The sequence below is a fragment of the Pelodiscus sinensis genome, chromosome 31 (genome assembly GCF_052426305.1).
Source record: "Pelodiscus sinensis isolate ZL-2025 chromosome 31, ASM5242630v1, whole genome shotgun sequence".
Lineage (NCBI taxonomy): Eukaryota > Metazoa > Chordata > Testudines > Trionychidae > Pelodiscus > Pelodiscus sinensis.
In genome coordinates, this window is record NC_143082.1 from 16,396,554 (window position 1) to 16,415,478 (window position 18,925).

The 18,925-nt window shown below is 66.9% G+C and overlaps 2 protein-coding genes and 1 pseudogene across 7 annotated transcripts in view; all 3 read right to left on the reverse strand.

The window, feature by feature from the left end:
• Positions 1-2,212: 2,212 nt before the first annotated feature.
• Positions 2,213-4,789, reverse strand: LOC142818893 (leucine-rich repeat-containing protein 3 pseudogene; annotated as a pseudogene). The gene is made up of 2 exons (XR_016348148.1): positions 4,684-4,789; positions 2,213-4,035 (listed from the first exon to the last, which is right to left on the reverse strand). The product of XR_016348148.1 is annotated as a leucine-rich repeat-containing protein 3 pseudogene (transcript).
• Positions 4,790-7,003: 2,214 nt separating this feature from the next.
• Positions 7,004-12,148, reverse strand: MYG1 (MYG1 exonuclease). The gene is made up of 7 exons (XM_075901599.2): positions 11,955-12,148; positions 11,241-11,353; positions 10,114-10,273; positions 9,126-9,275; positions 8,427-8,549; positions 7,600-7,781; positions 7,004-7,331 (listed from the first exon to the last, which is right to left on the reverse strand). The coding sequence occupies exons 1-7, from the start codon at positions 12,126-12,128 to the stop codon at positions 7,130-7,132; spliced, it is 1,104 nt and encodes a 367-aa protein (XP_075757714.2). The 5' UTR covers positions 12,129-12,148; the 3' UTR covers positions 7,004-7,129.
• Positions 12,149-13,805: 1,657 nt separating this feature from the next.
• VDR (vitamin D receptor) overlaps positions 13,806-18,925 on the reverse strand; it is a 74,923-nt gene continuing 69,803 nt past the window's right edge. For all 5 annotated transcript variants that reach the window (XM_089774783.1, XM_089774781.1, XM_089774780.1 and 2 more), the window contains one exon: positions 13,806-18,537. In XM_089774783.1, the coding sequence (XP_089630909.1) occupies positions 18,278-18,537 (260 nt within the window). In that variant the 3' untranslated portion in view covers positions 13,806-18,277. The remainder of the gene's footprint in view (positions 18,538-18,925) is intronic.

Genomic DNA, 18,925 nt, shown 5'->3' on the forward strand with positions numbered 1-18,925 from the left:
CTAGGGCTGGCCTGGAGTAGGGCAGTGATTGCTGGGGGGGGAGGGGGAGAGACAACGATGCTGGGGCAGGGGGGCTAGGGCTGCCCTGAATCAGGCTTCCACCCGGCTCATCCCTAGGGTGGCCATTGGTCCCCCTTAGGGTGGCCAGGCCTGGTTTTGCTCCTCTGTCCACACTCAGCAGGCCCCTTTTTCCTCTCTTGAGGCCAGAGGTGACGAGCCGGTGGGCCCTGGGGCGCTGCTCCCCGGCTCGGGCACGCGGCTGCTGCTGCCCCCGGCCGAGCTGGGCTCCCGGGGCTTCCCATAGGCTGCCTTGCTAAGCCGCTAGCCGGGCAGGTGGAAGGGGCTGGCTGGGTGGGAGTGTTCCCCCATCGGGATCTGCCCCAGCCCCTAGTGTCTCTCCCACCGTGTTGTTGAGGGAGGGGGCTGCAGTCACCGGTACTGGATCACCTACCCTGACGCAGGGAGGGCAGAGGACACAGCCGGAGGCAGAGGAAGGAGAGCAGCAGCGCCCCCCGTATGTGTGCTCCCCCGAAATGGTGCCCTAGGCCTCCCCCGCACTCCATGCAGCAGCCCTCTGTGCCTTCCTTGCCCAGGCCTGCCTGCGCTGAGTTCGGGCCCAGCCCGCTGGCTAGAGCGGGGGGGGGGCAGCTGCCCTCTGTGCCTTCCTTGCCCAGGCCTGCCTGCGCTGAGTTCGGGCCCAGCCCGCTGGCTAGAGCGGGGGGGGGCAGCTGCCCTCTGTGCCTTCCTCGCCCAGGCCTGCCTGCGCTGAGTTCGGGCCCAGCCCGCTGGCTAGAGCGGGGGGGGGGGGCAGCTGCCCTCTGTGCCTTCCTTGCCCAGGCCTGCCTGCGCTGAGTTCGGGCCCAGCCCGCTGGCTAGAGCAGCGGGGGAGCAGCTGCCCAGAGCTGGGAGCCCTGCGGAGAAGCCGGCGCTGGCCTGTGCCCTGCAGGAGAGGACTAGCAGCGCTAGCCCTACAGGCGGGGTTGGGGCCACGCTGGGAGTGAAGGGGTCAGGCTGCGGCTCCCTCCCTCTGGCCCCGGGGTCCCAGCCACAGTGCCTGTGCGGGGCCTAGCCAAGGGTTTCTGCCCTGAAATGAGCAGTGGGGCGGGCATGGCAGCCAGGGCCTGCGGGGAGCCTGCAGGGCTATTCACAAGAAGCCCAGCGCGGCGTCCCAGGTGAGGCGGGAGCTCTGTGCTTTGGTTCAGCTGCAATCGCCCGCCTGGCGCCATTCACAGGAAACCCAGGAGCCGGAGCGTCGGGCACGGCCAAGCCCACGGCCCCCCGCTTGTTCCGCCAGGCAGAGGGGATGGAATACGCCGCCCTGCCGAGGGCCCTTGCTCCAGCCTGTCCCAGTGCAGCCGGGGCTGTTCCTGCCCAGGGCAGGGGTACGGCAGCGCATGTTACTGCTCTGGTGGCAGGAGCACCCACAGCCCCCCGGAGAGAGGCCGGGACGGGCTGGGAAGTGGTGGTGGAAGAGCAGCTGGCCCAGCCGCCCGCCTGAGAAGCAGGATTAGAGGAGGGATTTATGGGGGCTTCACTGTTAATCCCCCGGATTATGCTCTGGGTTGTCTCTGCCTCCCCTCCCTGCTGGGGGAGATGAGACCTCTGCACGCACTGGGGAAACTGCCCTACCCCCACTGCTCACTTGCCCCTCCCTCCCCCAACAGCCCTGGACCACTCTGGCTCCCCCCGTCCCACTAGCAGCCCCTGGCCCCTGCCTCTTGCTCCCTCCCAGCCAGGCCTCCGGCCCCGCCTCTCGCAGCCTGGCCCTGTCCCTGCTGGTTTAAGCCGGGTTTAGCCGTAAAAGCCAAAGCCCCCGGGCTCAGCCAGCCCCACCACGCAGGGGCCTGGGCGCACAGCTGAGGAGACCCCGCTACGCCCGGGCATGCTAGTGCCTGGGTTAAGCACCCGCCTGGGTCAACGTTTACAGCGGCTTCCCGTCGGAGTGGGCCCAACCGCCACGCCTGCTCTTGCACTGAGAATGGGGCCTGTAGCCGTGACCCCACCCTATACCGGTCCTGGGGGGTTATCGGCCAGCCTGGCCCCAGTGCACGCAGGAAACCTGGCGCCTAACCTGACCGGGCAGCAGAGCCGTGGAGCCCAGCTCTCCGCGCGTGGCCTGTTCCCCCGCTCGCTGTGCCGCTAACTCCCGGCTCGGGCCGTGGCTGGGGGCTGAGCTCCGGGGGGGCGGGAGGGACACACCACACCACACAGCTGGCAACCTGGGACGTTTACTTTGGGGCCCATATAAAGGGTTTGGCCGTCTCCCGGTGCCCCCCGAGTGCTGACCAGGGTGTCTGCTCCTCTTGGATAAGGGAAATGAACTGAGCTCCACCTGCCGCTCGCCCCCAGGCAGGTTTCCCAGAACGTCTCTTTCTTGCAGAACTTCCAGCCTTAAACACGGAGGCCGGAGGCGGCACCTAGCAGGGCCCTTGCCAACGCCACCCCCCGTGGGCTCCCCCTCCCCCCCCCCGGCTCCATAGTCCCCTGCGTCGTACAGCCTAGGCCTGCGTCTCCCACGCCGCGCGGTTTCCACCTGGGCGCCCCCAAGGCCTTTTCCTGCCTCCTGTCAGGTGGGGCTTGTCCTGCTGTCACCTGACCTAACCCTAACTTTACTGCTACATACAAGACCCTGCATTCAGCCAGCTGTGGCTGGAGCCCAGCGCGCCACTGCCCCGCCGTCCACGTAACCTTCATGGCACCTGCAAACTAGCGGCGGTTCCACATTTCCTTCCCAGCGAGTGGCTGGCAGACAGAGGGGCCGGGCCAGAGCCAAGAATCACTGTCGGCTGGCAACCCCTCCCCCGCACGGACCGGGCCGCATTAGTGCTTTACTTTGAGCTTCAGGCTTAACGAGCCTTCCACACCACCAGCCTTAGGCCTTGTCTGCGGGCGAGACTGAGCCGAATAGCTGCTGCAGCGTACGCCGTTCCAGAGAACGCCCCACGCAGAGCCTCTTGGGCCAGCAGTAGTTGTGAGAGTCACAGCCAATCTGAGTCTGGAATAACGTGCCCATGGAGCTTAGCCCTGAGGGGGCAACAGTGGGGCACAGGTGCTAAGTGACTTGCCCAGAGTAGCACAGGAAGTCTGTGGCGGAGTAAGAAACAGGCCCCCAGGTCCAACGTCCTCTCTCGCCCTTCCAGCACGCTGCGGGGTGCCGCTGTGCCGCTTTCTCAGCCGCCACGGCCCACGGGCCCCGCCTTCCCCGTGTCAATACCACGCGTGCCTGGGCAAAGGCCAGCTCAGAGGATGGTGCTCAGAGTGTCTCCCTCCATCTCCTCCCCCTCCTCCTCCTCGTCCTCTGGACTCGGCTGCTTGATGGGCAGGGCCTTGAGATACTCCAGGTGCCGGCGGGTTTCGGCCTGGTTCCGCGCTACGTAGTAGACCACGTAGGCGATGACCACCGCAAACCAGCAGAACACGGTGACCAGCATGGCCACGTCCGTGGTCCTCTGGTGCACGCTGCAGAAGTCAACGCCGGCGCTGAGCAGGCGGGCCAAGGGCTGGCCCACGTACTCCTCCCGGGCCGCACTGGCGCAGACCACGGCCTCCAGCGTCTCGGCCTCCAGGGGCAGGGCCTCCAGCAGCTCCTGCAGGGCGCAGCCGCAGGCCCATGGGTTGCCCTGCAGGCGCAGCTTGGCCCGCAGGACGGGGGCGGCCTCGGCGGGGCCCAGCTGCCGCAGGCGGTTGTGGGACAGGTCCAGCAGCTGCAGCCGGCTGCCCAGCTCCCCCAGGGCGGCCGGGGAGATGGTCTCCAGCAGGTTGTCCGAGAGGTAGAGCTCCTGCAGCTGGCGCAGCTCCCGCAAGGCGCCGGCTAGGAGGTCGGTGATCTCGTTGGAGTCCAGGTAGAGCACGCGGGTGTCGCGGGGGAGGCCGGAGGGGATGTGCCGCAGCTGCCCGTGGGTGCAGCGCACGACCCCGCTCTCCTGCGCGCAGCGACAGCCCTCGGGGCACGCCAGGCTGCCACGCTGGAAGAGCAGGGCCACCAGGAGCCAGGGCAGCGCCGGCATGTCCGCATCGCTGGCCCGCCTCGCCGCGCTGCAGGAAAGCAAGAGACACCCCCCTTGTGACGCGCGGGGGGGGCCGCGCTGCAGGAAAGCGAGAGACACCCCCCTTGTGACGCGCGGGGGGGGCCGGGCTGCAGGAAAGCGAGAGACACCCCCCTTGTGACGCGCCTGGGGGGGCCGGGCTGCAGGAAAGCGAGAGACACCCCCTTGTGACGCGCCTGGGGGGGCCGCGCTGCAGGAAAGCGAGAGACACCCCCCTTGTGACGCGCCTGGGGGGGCCGCGCTGCAGGAAAGCGAGAGACACCCCCTTGTGACACACGGGGGGGGGGTGGCCCCGTCAGGCCGGGCTGCAGGAGCACGTGGGGCTGTAGGACTAGTGGGTAGAGCAGGGAGCTGGGCTGTGCAGCTGAGTTAGGAGCCCCGCCTCTGTGTCAGGCCGAGGAAGGGAGCGTGGGCTAGTGGGTAGATCTGGCGTAGGTCTCCTGGGCTGGCTCTCCGTGAGCTGGCGGAGAAGTGGGTCTGGAGGGGGGGAGGGGGAGGGCGTCAGGCCGCCTGAATTCTAGCCCCCGCTTGGGGAAGGGAGTGGGGCCCAGTGGTTAGAGCAGCGCCCGAGGGGAGGGGCGGGGAACGGCCGAACCAAACCCCCCGCACCCCCCCCGCCCCCGGGAAATGCACCCACCTCGCAGGGCCCCGGCATCTGCCTGCAACGTCCCCGGCGGGACCGGCCGCAGCTGCGGGCAGAGCCGCCCCCCCCCCCCCAAACCTGCGTCAGCGCCGCGGCAGGGAGCGCCCCCCCCCCCCCCCGCGCCCTCTAGCCCCGCCTCCCCAGTGGGGCGGACGCTGCACGTGCAGCCCCCCCCCCCCCCGCATCCGTCTGGGCCCAGGCTGGCAAAGGCCACTGCCTCGCGAACAGCCCCCCCCCCCCGGGTTCCCCCCCCCGGATCCCCATGGCCATGGCTTCCCCCAAGGGCTGCTAGGGAGCGTGGGGGCGGGGCAGGCCCGTTACTAGCGGGGGGGGGGGGGCACAGGCCTAGTGGTGGTGCCGGGAAGTCGGGGGGGGGGGGGGGGGCAGAAGCATTTTAGGTTGCTTGGAACATTTCCTGGGTCCAGATTCCAGCTTTCCTTAAGCCCCCCCCAACGCTGCAGCCCCAGTCCCAAGCCACGGGTGGGGGGGGGGATACAGGCTGGGTGGGAGCGTAGCAACCCCCCCGCCCCCCCCATCTGCCCTCTGCTTGGTGCAGGTTTAGCCAGAAGGGCTGGGGCCCGGAGAGGGGCGCGCTCCGATACCCCCCATTGCAAACACGGGCAGGGCAGAATCGCCACTCTGGGGCTCCCCTCCATCGCGGGGAGGGCTTGCTGGCCTAGTGGCTAGAGCAGAGGCCTGCGTTCTCCCCCCAGCTTCTCTCCTGTGACCATGTGCAAGTGACTTGCCCGCTCTGTGCCTCAGTTTCCCCTCCCGCCTGGGCGCTTTCTTTGGCGGGGCAGCGATTGACTCATCTGCCATGGGGCAGGCCCCCAGCACAATGGGCAGAAACAAGGCTCCCCCTCCCCAGGGAGTCTGCAGCAGACTGGGGGGGGGCCCTGGGGGCTGCACGCTTGTCCCAGGCAAGACAGTCTCGCGGGCGAGGGGCGTGTTGCTCTATGCAGTGGCGCACCTAGGGCGTGCGGGGGGCAGACGAGCCAATCCTCACGGGAGGACTCCCCCCCCCCCCCCCGGCTCAGAACCTGGGGCATCGGGCAGCCCCACACCGGGCCACCTGTAACAAAAGGCCTGGGGCCGCCCACAGAACCCCGCTGGGGCACATGCCCAGGCTGCCCCCGGGCCCCGCTGGAGCCGTTACCCTGCACCGTGGCAGCCAGGGGGTTTCACAAGGGCGGATGCGGCTGGCGCTGGGGGTTTCACCTGAGGAAGATCAGAGCTGGACCCAGACTGGCCCCCTTAAGCTCTGGGGAAAGCTGGGTCTGAGCCCCTCCCGACACGTTCCCAACTCAGCAACTGACCCAGGCCTAGCTGGCTGCTGTCAGCGCTGGGCTCCCTGCTCCTGCCCGATGTCAGAGAGCAGAGGCTGTACCCATTACCTGGATGGAGGGGCAGAGCAGGGCTGGTCTGACAGGGCCTGGGGCTGCCTGTACCCTATGGTCCCCCCTTTTTCCAGACTGTACAAACTGCCTGGTGAGGTAGCACCTGAAAACTCATAATTTGCTGATCATTATCGTCCTGGTGTAGCCAGCGTGTGTAGTTATTACACTGTACAGTGTTGCTGAGACGTATTCCAAGTCTGGGGGCAGCCACAAGCCCCTTCCTGAACAACCAAACCGACCCCTCCGCAGAGAACAGCACCAGCCCGTCACCCGCACCAGTGGCCCGTCTTTGGCAGAAAACGAAAGTGTGAGCACGATATGTCCGTGGTGGCAAAGCAACAGCTGGAAGTTCCCACCCCCAGATTGTCTCCCCACCCCCGCCAGGAAAAGGCAACATGCTCCGACTTCCTCCTGGTTTTTCTCTCTGCCCAGGGCACCACCACCAGGCGCCAAGAAATAAGCTCCGGCCCCTGGGCGTCTGAGCGCTCAGCCAGCGGCACTGCCCAGGCCTGGTGAGACGGGGGCCTCGAATTCACGTAGCTGCTTAAGCCAGGGGGCTGCGTGTTGCGGTTTCGCTGTGTCCAATGCTGCGTTCACACGTGGCCGGTTGGCTGAGCTACGCCAGGGTGTCTAGGGGACACAGTGAGAGCCGGTTGGGGCCCCCTCGTTCCGACCACGACGGAGCCTGGAGACGCTGGGACCCGGCGCCTGTTGTCAGGGCTGCCCCGCCGAGCGATGCAGAGCGATGCGCGGGCCGGACGCTGCAGGGAGCAGACCGGGAGTTGCTCTCCCAGCGACACTGCGCCCTCGGAGAGCGGCACAGCTGGCGTAGCTTTGGCCACGGATGTAGCCCAGCACACATGTAACATGGGAGCCGATTTGCACCTGGCACCGTTACAGACAGACCTAGCACGGACTGGCCTGCCCACAGCCCTTTATTACGCTTTCCCAGCACTCTCCCGCCTCGCTGACTCCGCGCAAGTCCGCTCTGGCAGCGCACCGCTGGCACGGCTCCCCAGACTCAGCCGTACCCGGCGGCTGGCTCAGTCCGGGGGCAGGCAGCTGCTGGGGGCGCCCGGTCCAGTCCGCTGAGCCAGCGCGCGCCGTGCCATGCGCAGTGCACCCTCCTGCGTCCGGTTGCCGCCGATGAAGCCGTTGGCGTGCACGAAAACGCAGCCGGGGATGCCGCTGAGCTGGGAAAGCGCCTCGTCTCGGACTCCGCGCCACTCCTCCAGCAGGGGCAGCCTGGTGGGGACACAGAGCCGGAGCTGAGAGCGCGACACCCCAACCTCCCCGGAGCCTGCGTGCCGCACAGCTCGACCCAGGGCTCGTCTGCCCCCGGCCTGCCGGCTCTGGGTTCCGCTCAGGGGGCAGGGTCCAGAGGAACCCAAGCGCGCCCCTTGCGGGCCGGGTCACACGGGCTCTGTTCTGGTACCATGACGTCATTGGGGCCCCGCCGAGTGTGGGGGGCGCGTGGGCAATCTAGGGCAGGGCTCTGGGGCCGCGCGCTCACCGGTTCTGGAAGGTGTGGGGCCCAGTGGGGACACACTGCACCCGCCACTGGCCGCCCTGATCCGCATACAGCACGAACTTGATGGGTTTCTCCACCCCCAGCTCCGCCTCCAGGCTGAAGAGATGCTCCTTCCAGGGGCAGCCGCCCTGGGAGAACACCAGGATCTCACCGCTGGGGTCCACCTGCCGGGGGAGGGAGACACGAGACTCAGGAAGGGATAAGAGCTCACGCAGGAGTGAGCTATGACAACCACAGAGAACCGGATTATTCCCAGCTCTGCCACTGACCTGCTGGGTGACCTTGGGTAAGTCACCTCGCTGCTCCGTGCCTCAGTTTCCCATCCCATATCTCCAGCATGAGCATTTTGGGCAAGGACTGTCCCTGACTCCGCATCTCTGCAGTGCCTGGCCCAACAGAGCCCTGATCCCACGTGCTACTGTAACGCCAGGGATCGGGTGCTGCTGCCCCAGGGAGGAACTGGGGCAGCAAGAAACCCAGCTGCCCGCGGGAGCAGACTCGGAGTGGCAGGTGGGAATAACCACCAGCCAGGGGGATGCTGGGAGTCAGGTGCCCATCCCCAACTGGCTGCCTGGCCTCGTCTACAGGGTGGAGACTTATTCACTCCAGCCGGGTCTCTGGACCCCGTGGGCCTGGAGAGTCCCGCAGGGACGGGATATGGATTATCCCTGGAAACCCAAGCTGGGGCCCTAAGCCAACCCCCCCTCCTCTGCCCAGGGCAGCTCTCAGCTCACCATTCAGCCCAAAGAGCAGTGACCAGCCCTGCCCACCCCGGGATCCCCTCCCCCAAGCGCAGGGCCGGTCGCTACCTCGAAGCGCTTCTCCAGGGTTTCCTCCACCAGGGCGCGGGCGGGCAGCCACGAGCGGTGATAGTAATCGAGACGGTCCAGGAACTCCCGGCCCACCAGCTCCATCGCCTTCTGGAACCCAGCCTGGGGGGAGACGAGCCGGGGAGGTCGGCTGCTTCTTCGCTGTGCTGAGCCGCCAGCCTGGCTCCCGCACCAGGGAGAGCCAGGCTCAGGGCACGGCGCCCGCCAGCCAAAGGAGCTCGGTTCGGCTTCTCCGTCCCGCCCCTTCTCTGGGCGCAGCCCTTTGCACCGGGGCGCAGCGACGCCTGCACGCCCGGTCCAGGGATGGCTTTGTGGGCAGCAGGGCCCCGCCCGGGCCGGCTGCCCTTCCGGAAGGGGGCTGCGTGGGGGCGTAACCTCTCCGCCCCGCAGGCCTTGGCTCAGACGATTAACGGCCCCTCCGGCCGCTGTTCCCAGGGGCGCTCTGGAAAGCGGCTCTCCGTGGGAAGGGGCCAGGACTGGGGGAGCCAGGCTGGTGGCTGGTTTTTCGGGGAGAGGAGCCTCTGAAATCCCAAAGCAACTTGTGCTGAAAACGTGGAGGGACGTTTCCACGTTTCTGCTGGTGCCGGAGCCACGCCCCCCCCCCCCACCCCCCAGACCAGGCTCCCCCCCTTAGGCCGGGCCAGCTGGTACCGGTGCTCCACCCCCGCGCCCCCCTACCTCGGTGTCCTGGTCGGCATCGTTCCAGCGGGGGTTGAGGTAGGCCACGCGGGCGCTCAGGTTGGTGGTCATGGCGTAGCGAGGCTCCCCCTCCCACTGGGCGATCCCATTGTCGATGGCGTCCACCTCCTCCACAAAGTTCTCGTAGAGCTGGGCGGGGCCGGGAGACACAGGGCCTGACGGGGCCGCCTCGTCCGGCCCCCTCCCCGGGGAACCTCGTGGCCGGGCCCGTCGCCACCAAGGGGGTTAGTCCCGCCAGCCCTGCCCATCCCCAGAGCAAGCCGCAGTCTGGGCGGCAGAATCGCCAGCTCGGCTCCCCCCACCGAGCCGCTCAGCCGCCAAGAGGCACGAAAGGACCCAGCTCGGCTCCCCCCACCGATGCTGGTGGAAGGAGCCGCAAGGGCTGCTGGGAAAATCGCCTGCCACCAGGAGTCTTTTTGCAGCTGGCCTCAGCACTGCTCCCACGGCTGGAGCATGGGGCAAAGGTCCAGAGGGGAAATGCGCCCGGCGGAACCACAACTCTGGGCATGCGCCATAGTTAAACCACGTTCCCCTCCTGGGGGTCCCAGCGACACAGGCACACCCTGTGCCTTGGCAGAGGCACAGCCGGCACATCCAGCCCACAAGCACCCCTGCCAGGCAGTGGGCCCTCGAATTTTTTCCATTCATGTGCAGAATGAATTTTATTCCATGCACTGAGGCAGGTGCGGGTGTGCACCACCGGTAGAAACACAGGCTGCCAGCCGTGGGTGCTGTGCCAATCAGCTGGGTGGCACCAGACTCTCTCCTGGGCGGCCACCCAAGCACCCAGTTTACAGGGAGCCCTCTGTGTCTCGGTTTCCCCAGCTACGGACAGGGCTGAGGATGCCCCCCCCCCCAGAGGAGGCTGGCCAGTCGTGCTTCGAGAGCCTCGTTCACTGCGATTTCCCCAGAGGCAAACCGGCCTTTGCTGCCCTGGCCGTGGTGCCGCCCCATCCTGCCTCCCTACCTTGTCATACAGCACCTGCACCACCGGGTCGTCCTCCTGCAGCTCCAACAGGCCAGCCAGGATCTGGGAGCCAAAATGGAGATACACCAGCCCCGCGCTGCTCAGCTTGGTGGTCCAGGGCTTGTCGGGCCTCAGGCAGTGCATGGACTGGGCAAAGGACCTGCAAAAGGCAGGGAGGAGCTAGCCAGTGCAGCGCCCCCTCCTGACACCCGGTGCCTGAGCCTGGGGGGGGGTCCACACTGCACGGCAAAGCCAGATCTGCGCTCTCGGTGCGTCTGAGCTGCGCTTCCGATCCCCCCAGCGCTGGGCTCAGGCGCTGGACCCCGGTCTCCGAGCCGTGCGCCCCGGGCCCTGCGCAGCCCTGCGGACTCGGTGCCCACACTGCAAACCACAGGGCTTGGATCCCATTTCAGTAGGACTTGAACTGGGACTTCAAGTTTACAGTTTACAGGGAGCCCTCTGTGCCTCGGTTTCCCCAGCTACGGACAGGGCTGAGGATGCCCCCCCCGACATCCACCAGAGGAGGCTGGCCAGGATCAAGTCGTGCTTCGAGATCCTCGTTCACTGCGATTTCCCGAGGCAAACCGGGATTTCCTCTGGGCCTGGCTGGGGCCCAGAACCCGAGGCAGGCGGATCAGTGTGTGGACGCAGGGGGTTCGGGCCCTTAGAGGTGTCCAGTGCAGTGCAGACGCCCTTAGGGCCGTGGTGTCCAGCCAGACTGTGGCTATAGCGAAGTAGCCACACTCACCCGGCCACAGAGCCAGGCCCAGGCCCCGGCCCCAGGAGCCAGAGAACCGCCCACGCCGGCGTGTCGGCTGCCTGGGCTCTACACAGCGGATTTGCCGGGTGGGGCCCTCGGGCTGTCCCGAGAGGTGCTGCGCACGGTCCCTGGCCAGAAGGGACAGGGCAGGGGAAGAGAGGCCGAGAGCGCGGAAGGGACGAGCCGCAGGGCAGCGGCACAGAACCCAGGTGTCCTGAGGCCCAACCCAGCGCCAATTGGCTAGTTCACTCTGATTTCCCCCTCCCCCGCTCCGTGCCTCAGTTTCCCCATCTCTGTGATGATCCGGCCCTGTCAGGCGCTTTGAGCCCCCGCGGGGAGGCCGGGCAGACGCTGTCGGTGTCCTCACCTCTGGTGATGGTCGTATCGGTGTTTCCGAGGGTCGTACTCGCCCCCCACGTCCACCACCACGTCGCACTGGGACAGCAGCTGGGGCTCCCGCGTCCGCACGATCTCTGCATCCTGAGGGAGGCGCGGCCCATGAAAGACGATTCCAGCGGCTGCCCCGCCAGAACCAGCCCGAACCCCCCCCCGGCCCGCTGGTATCGGGTCCCCGGGCGCGAATTCAGCTCCCCCTGCGCTCGGGGGGGGCCTTCGGGGACAGAGGATGGCAGGGATCCGGTCCCGGCCCAGGCCTGCAGTGGGGGGGCTGGGGGTTCAGGGGAGGGATGGGCCAGAGGAGGCGAGTGCAGGTCTGGGGTCCCCGCGGAGGGGTCCCAAGGGCGTGGGGGGCGCTGGCCGGGGGCAGCAGGAGTTCGCCAGGGGAGGGGAGCAAGTCCCGGTTCTGGGGCCGTGGGCGGATGAACCTGCTACAAACGCAGAGTGGGGGGGTCCGATCCGGGGGGGGGGGCGGGGGGGTCCGGGGGGGCCCGATCCGGGGGGGGTCCCGGGGGGGCAGGCGGGGGGGTCGGGGGGGCCCGATCCGGGGGGTCCCGGGGGGGCAGGCGGGGGGTCCGGGGGGGCAGGGGGGGGGGGGGTCCGGGGGGGCAGGGGGGGGGTCGGGGGGGGTCCGGGGGGGCAGGCGGGGGGGGTCCCGGGGGGGGGCAGGCGGGGGGGCCCGTACCCGGTACCGGGGCAGCAGGCGCAGCAGGTAACAGGCCAGCGCCTCGTCGCAGTGGAAGGTGCCCCCGTGGGTGCCGATGCGCGGGGGGGGGGCGCGGGGGGGGCGCGCGGGGCCGGGACCCGCCATGGGCCGGGGGCGGAGCAGCAGGCGGGCAGCGCGCAGCCCGGGTCTCATCCACCGCCACTGCGCATGCGCCGCCGCTTCCCGCGCATGCGCACCCAGGCCAACGAGCCCCACTTCCCGCCCGGCCTCTGCCCGCCCTTGCCACGTGCGGCCGGCGCGGGAGTCCCGCCCACAGGGGGCGGGGCCCGGGGAGCGCGGTGGGCGGGGCCGGGGCGGGGCCAGTCCGGGGGGGTTGCCGCGCGGTGTAACCTAAATACCGACCCCCCCCAGGAAAACCCACCGGGGGGTGCGATGGGACAAGGGGGGGCAAATCCCCCCCCCCCCGCGAGTTCCCCCAGCCTGGCCCCCTTGCGAACGGGGGGGCCTGCTCTCCCCCCAGACCCTGCTGCCCCCCAGGCCAGCCCCCCCCCCCGGGGCCCTGCTCCCCCCCAGGCCCTGCTCCCCCCCAGGCCAGCCCCCCCTTCCCGGGGCCCTGCTCCCCCCCCGGCCCTGCTCCCCCCCCAGGCCCTGCCCCCCCCTCCCTCCCCGGGCCCTGCTCCCCCCCCCAGGCCCTGCTCCCCCCCAGGCCAGCCCCCCCCCCGGGGCCCTCCCCCCCCCAGCCCTGCCCCCCCCCTCCTGGGGCCCTGCTCCCCCCCCAGGCCCTGCCCCCCCCAGGGCCCTGCCCTCCCCCCCCCAGGGGCCCTGCTCCCCCCCCCAGGCCCTGCTCCCCCCCAGGCCAGCCCCCCCTTTCTCCCCCCCCCGACCCTGCTCCCCCCCCCCCTCCTGGGGCCCTGCTCCCCCTCCCCGGGCCCTGCTCCCCCCCCCAGGGGCCCTGAAGTTTCCAAGCTCCCAGGCAGGATGGGAATGTGCCGCTTCGTGCGGCCGCAGGGCCCCGTGACTCCGACCCCCCCCCCCCGGGACCCCCCCGCTGGGCCACGGGCGCCAGGCTGCGCTAAGATTCACCCGGCAACGCCACCTCCAGGGGGGCACGAGGAGCTGGGGCCCGGGACTCGCCCTTCCCCTCTTGCTGCTTCGGGGGGGGGGGGAGAGGAGCCGGTGCTGGGGGAGCCACCTAAAAGCTGATTTTCCCCCCCAGCAGCAGCTTCATGGGGGGGGGGGGCACGCTAGGCATGGCAGAGGGGCAGCGGGGGCTGCGGCGAGCAGGGACCCTGCCACACACAGGCTGGCGGCTGCACCTTTCCCCTTGAATGGCCCAGGAGCTGCAGGCGGCCAGCAGCACCGTGAGCGCCCCCTTATCGACTAGTCAATGGAAAGTCTATCAGCGACTCGATTAGCCGATTCTTCGAAATTTAACCTCCCTAATCTCGGGCGCCGCTTTCCCCTGCTGCATCGGGAGCAGAAGTGGCAGGACCCTAGGCCTACGTCTGCACTAGCCCTGCTAAATCGAACCCTGGAAGATCGACGGCCTCGTGTGAACGGTAATAGGAGCAGAGCCAGGACGCCCAGGCAGGGAAGCAGGTCTGCTAGACAGTCCCACCCGCAAAGCAGCCCCGCTGAACTGAGCCTTGCACATCACCAAACGTTTTATTGATAAGGCCACAGCATATTACAAATATGAAACCGCATCCAACCCCCCTTGGCAGAGCAGCAAGGCCCTGAAGTGGGCGTCACATTAGTACACGTTTCTTCCTACTTCTATACCCAGTCCTGGTCCCTGCCTAGAGCTTTTTCTAATGGACAATAAAGGGGGGGGAGCAGCCATCTCTGTTTTTCCATCACTAATTAAAGTCATTTTAAAATCTTTATTTATAAAGTGCATTGCCTTACAATTTATATTACACAAGCAACAAAACAGTTGTTTCACATTCAGAAGTCTCACTTCGATACTGTGCACACTTCTTTTACTTGCACAAAATGGAAAAATAAAATCACGCTTGTAGCAATTCAAAAGAGCAGCTTTGACTGATTTAAATACTTTCCTTAAAATCTGATTTACATTTGACAATAAAACATTTCCACTATATTAAATAGTTATTTACATTTTGACACTAAATTACTCAACAAAAATTTGGTGCAATCATTCTGCATATTTATAACTTAAATTGTTATAACAGGATCAATATTAAAAAACCAACCCCCCCAGCCTCTTTCCCCACCACCTTAAAGAAATGTTTTCTTTTCACTAAGCCATGATTATAGGAAATTAAAATCAGATCTCCCTATTTCACCTGGTTGTCGATATGTTAAGCTTCTCCAGTTGAGCACTGACTTTAGTGCTAACTCTCCCCAGTGGTGGCTCTTCGCTGGAATGCACAATGGTTTCAGGAGAGAAAACGCAAGCTCAAGCAAACGGCCCGGAACCGTGGTTTTCAAATTGTCTCCTCGCATCCAGTGAGCCAACACAGTTGTGTCTTTGGACTTAGCATGAGGGCTCTGGGGTGGGGCTGAAGGGGCTGGGGTGCAGGAGGGTGTGTGTGTGGGGGGGAACGAAGTGTTTGGGGGTGCTCAGGGCTGGGGCAGGGGATTGGTTCTTGGGGGTGGGTGCAGGCTTACCTCTGGTGGCCAATCTACCATGCATCCGTTCTGGTTCATGCTGAAGAATCAGTTTAAAAAACAGTTCTGCAACCCTGAGGAGTTTCAAAGCGATCGTCACAATTTTTTTCTTCCATTCTCTGACCAGCTCTAATTTGCTTTCAAACTCCTCCCAGAACGGTTCCAAGCCTAACACGCCGGGGCAGCGTTTGTGCGGGACACCCCCCCTAGGAGCGGAGAGTCTCCGTTCTCCTAAGAACGGGGTAGGGTTGCTAGTGCTGTGGTCCTAGGATAGGGAATGGATCTCAGAGAATGGATCCTTTCCGGGGAGGGAGAGCGCACCCAGCAGCCGAAGCTCCCAGCTCAGCGTGCGGGGGACACGACACCCAGAGGTCCCAGACAATTTAGTGCTCCAGTTACGGATGGTTCTGGCCCAGGGGTCATGGGACAAGAGTCCCTGCTCTGACCAGCTCGCAGTCGAAAGGCACAAACGGGTACAATCCTGGTCACAGCAAGATGGTGAGGTGCCTGCAGCTGGATTCCTGCAATTGGCGTTGCAGAGGGGGAGGGAAGCAGGCACTGGCCAGACTGGTCTATGCAGCCGTAACGGGAAGTCAGGGACTGGCAGGGCCAGGGGAAAGTTGGCTGGTTCATATGGGCAGGTGAAAGGCAAAATCGGGGAGGAGATTTCGGCCTGGGGCTGGGCAGAGTTCTGAAGGGGAGGAAGCCAGTGAAGGGGCAGTGGGATACTGAGCAGCCTGTCCAGTAGCTGGAGGAGCGCGTAGTGTGCGGAGGCGGATTTAGCCCCCTCCAGAACAGGGGTGGCTCTGGCTGGTTGCAGAAAGGACAGGCACGGAAGCAGCACATCAAAGCCGGGGGAGGAGGGGTTTGGAGTCAGGGCAGGGCTGCTTGAGAGCTTTTGGAAGCAGCTTTTCCAAAGATAGCGGGGCTTTGATGACAAAGTCTCCCATTTGCCTCCTGGGGGAAATCTCAGCTCTTCTGGGGTCAGCCCAGCACTGCCCGGGGTTCTGAGGAAAAGTCAACGTTCTCCAGGGGAGAGTTAAACTGTATTTTAAAATAGAAAACGCCCTCCCCCGCCATCAAAGTCCCAACCAGCTCAGAGTCGGCGACAGGACGAAGGAGACGCCGGAAAGCGGGGAAACGAGGCCTAGCAGGGGCGGGTGGGCAGCGCGGATTGTGCCTCAGAAGCCAGCTAGCTGAGGCTAGACACATGGAGGAGCAGCGCCGCAGTTGAGGCTGCCGGGGGCAGTGCTGAGGTGGGAGGGGTAGGACGGAGAAGCAGAACAGGTGGGGGAAGCAGGCAAAGGTGCGAAGAGGCACCGCACAAGCGCGCGGGCAGCAGCAAGGCGTTCCGTTCAAGGCACTGGTTTCACGCCCGGGGGCAGCCGGATGGAGGACAGGGAGCTGCCTTCCCATCGGGTGGGTCCCTGGGCTCCAAGCGAGCGCGCAAACTGGCTCGGCCAGGAAGCAGGTTACCTGCAGGTCAGGAAGCTCCAGGCGCCTGACGCTCGCAAAGGACCCGCTGCCATTCGGGGAGCTCTCTCCGGACCCAAGAGAAACAGCAGAGCAGCCTCCCCCAACGGGGACCTGGGATTTCTGTGTCACACGCTTCCTCCAGGGACTGGCTGACCCTCCTGCAGCCTCCCCTACCCGGCAGGGGATCACTTTGGGCTCCCAGAAGATTCGACAGAGACTTAACACCTGCTGGCTCCCAACACGCTCCTCCGTCTGCGCCCGCAGCCGAGCTGCGCGGACACGCACGGGAACAGTGCGCATTGAACGCGGCCGCCCAGCGCGGCGACACCCCGTCGGAACCCCAGCTCGCTGGAATCGTTCCTCAGGGAGGAGGGGGCCCCTTTTATATTCAAATCCAATTCTTCTGAACATCGGCCCGCGGGCGCGAGCACAGCCGAGAGCTGGCAGAACCCTCTGCACAGGGCCCCGAGCAAAAGCACCCTTTGAATAAGAAACAGCCCGTTTCACAGAACCCACAATCAGAGCTGTGGGACCCCCGCTTGCCAAGGTCCCCAGGGAGCGAGTCCCGCTGGCTGAGCCCCCCCCTCCCCACTCGATAAGGTCCCCAGGGAGCGAGTCCCAATGCCTGAGCCCCCCTCCCCCGCTAAGGTCCCTCCTCCCTGCGCTCTCTCGAGGCGCTGCGTGCCGCAGGCTTGGCCAGTGATCTGCTCAAAGCTACTGGTGAACTGTCCGGCCGAGAGCCAGGCCTGGAGCCACCCCCGGCTGACAGGCAGCTCCAGGCTCCCGAGGTCTCGTCTCGACAGCTGGCACAGGGACGGCGCCGCGCGGGGCGAGTCCTGCTTTGCGCTATCCGTGCGCCCAGGGAGTCTCCCGGAGCAGTGGGGAACGGACAGAGGCCACTTCCTGTCCGGCTGCATCGCTCAGCAAGCTGGGAGACGACGGCCCTTCCCCACGGCCCCTCCGTCCGCTCTGGTAACGGACAGACCAGAGCGCCGCTGCCTCTGAGGCCTGGGCCAACCGGAGGGCTCAGACAGCAGGGCAGCGATTTTCCCCTCCTGTTTGGGAGGAAGGTAACTGGGGCACAGGCTGGGATCACGCAGCCGGCTCTGGGTGGAACGAGGCAGCAGCCCCGGCTTTCGGAAGGGACGGACCGGCTCTCTCCACACGGCACGAGGGCTTCAGCAAACCCCTAATTCCACTCACATCAAATCTCTCCCCCGACCACGGCCTGGCCTTTCTGGTTTTTCTCTGTAAAACAAGCCAGGGAGGGCGGAGGCCCCGGTCCGAGGGCGCCCCCGGGAGGCGCGAGCCGGGCGCGGAAGGCAGGGAGGGCGGAGGCCCCGGTCCGAGGGCGCCCCCGGGAGGCGCGAGCCGGGCGCGGAAGGCAGGGAGGGCGGAGGCCCCGGTCCGAGGGCGCCCCCGGGAGGCGCGATCTGGGTGTGGAAGGCAGGGAGGGCGGAGGCCCCGGTCTGAGGGCGCCCCCGGGAGGCGCGAGCCGGGCGCAGAAGGCAGGGAGGGCGGAGGCCCCGGTCTGAGGGCGCCCCCGGGAGGCGCGAGCCGGGCGCAGAAGGCAGGGAGGGCGGAGGCCCCGGTCCGAGGGCGCCCCCGGGAGGCGCGAGCCGGGCGCAGAAGGCAGGGAGGGCGGAGGCCCCGGTCCGAGGGCGCCCCCGGGAGGCGCGAGCTGGGTGCGGAAGGCAGGGAGGGCGGAGGCCCCGGTCCGAGGGTGCCCCCGGGAGGCGCGAGCCGGGCGCAGAAGGCAGGGAGGGCGGAGGCCCCGGTGCGAGGGCGCCCCCGGGAGGCGCGAGCCGGGCGCGGAAGGCGGGGAGGGCGGAGGCCCCGGTCCGAGGGCGCCCCCGGGAGGCGCGAGCCGGGCGCGGAAGGCAGGGAGGGCGGAGGCCCCGGTCCGAGGGCGCCCCCGGGAGGCGCGAGCTGGGTGTGGAAGGCAGGGAGGACGGAGGCCCCGGTCCGAGGGCGCCCCCGGGAGGCGCGAGCTGGGTGCGGAAGGCAGGGAGGCAGGAAAGCCACTGGCTGGGGACAATAAAGCAGCTTAGCTGGGCTGGCTGCCACACTGCAACAAGCCAGCCCAGGGGCCTGAAGATTTGCAGAAAACGCCGCCCCTCCAGTAGTGTGAAACTCAACAGTCTGTGGCCGGCGCAGGGGCAGGGCCGCGCCCTCCGCTCACCAGGCTGAGCCGTTCCTTAATCCCGGGGGGCGCCGGCCTGGCTGCCGAGTCAGGAGATCTCGTTGCCGAACACCTCCAGCACCAGCGGGGTGAGCTGCATGCTGTGCTCGGGCTTGAAGGACAGGCAGCGGTACTGCTTGGAGTGCTCCTCGTTCAGGCTCCGCAGGTCGGCCAGCTTCTGGATCATCTTGGCGTAGAGCAGGCGGTTGCCGGGGGGCGGGTGCTTGCATAGGATGTAGGTCTGCAGGACCTCGGAGAGGCGGTCTTGGAGGGACTCGACCAGCGCCGTGTCCTGCACGCCCGGCCGGTCTGGAGAGCAGAGCGCACCCGTCATGTGGGGTCTGGTCTCAGCAGAACCGCCCTCATCCTGCCCTTCCACCAGGCCCCCCCGAAACTCTGGGCCCCTCCCCCGTCCGCAGGCAAGCCCTGGGCCTACACAGCAGGGCTAACGCCACGTAAGCGGCGCACGTTGAGCTCCCTCACGCCCACAGCTTATTTCGAAACTGGGAGTGTCTACACGGCGCTGCCCCGGCCTCCCGGCCGGCAGGGTACGGGCGTCGGAGCAAGTCCTCCCGCTCGACCCCATTTCGACATTACCTCGCCCTAGCGGCCGGCGGCATGGGCAATTCCAGGGTCAGAGCCCTCCATGGCTCAGCCCCCCTGCCGCGAGAGGGGGAGCCAGCTCGGGCCCCCCTGC

Coding starts and splice junctions, on each gene's coding strand:
- MYG1 (XM_075901599.2), bottom strand. CDS start 12,128: ATGAGACCCGGGCTGCGCGCTGCCCGCCTGCTGCTCCGCCCCCGGCCC. Junction 11,354..11,954: donor GCCTGCTGCCCCGGTACCGG/GTACGGGCCCCC, acceptor CGCCTCCCTCAG/GATGCAGAGATCGTGCGGAC. Junction 9,276..10,113: donor TGCAGGTGCTGTATGACAAG/GTAGGGAGGCAG, acceptor GGCCCCGCCCAG/CTCTACGAGAACTTTGTGGA.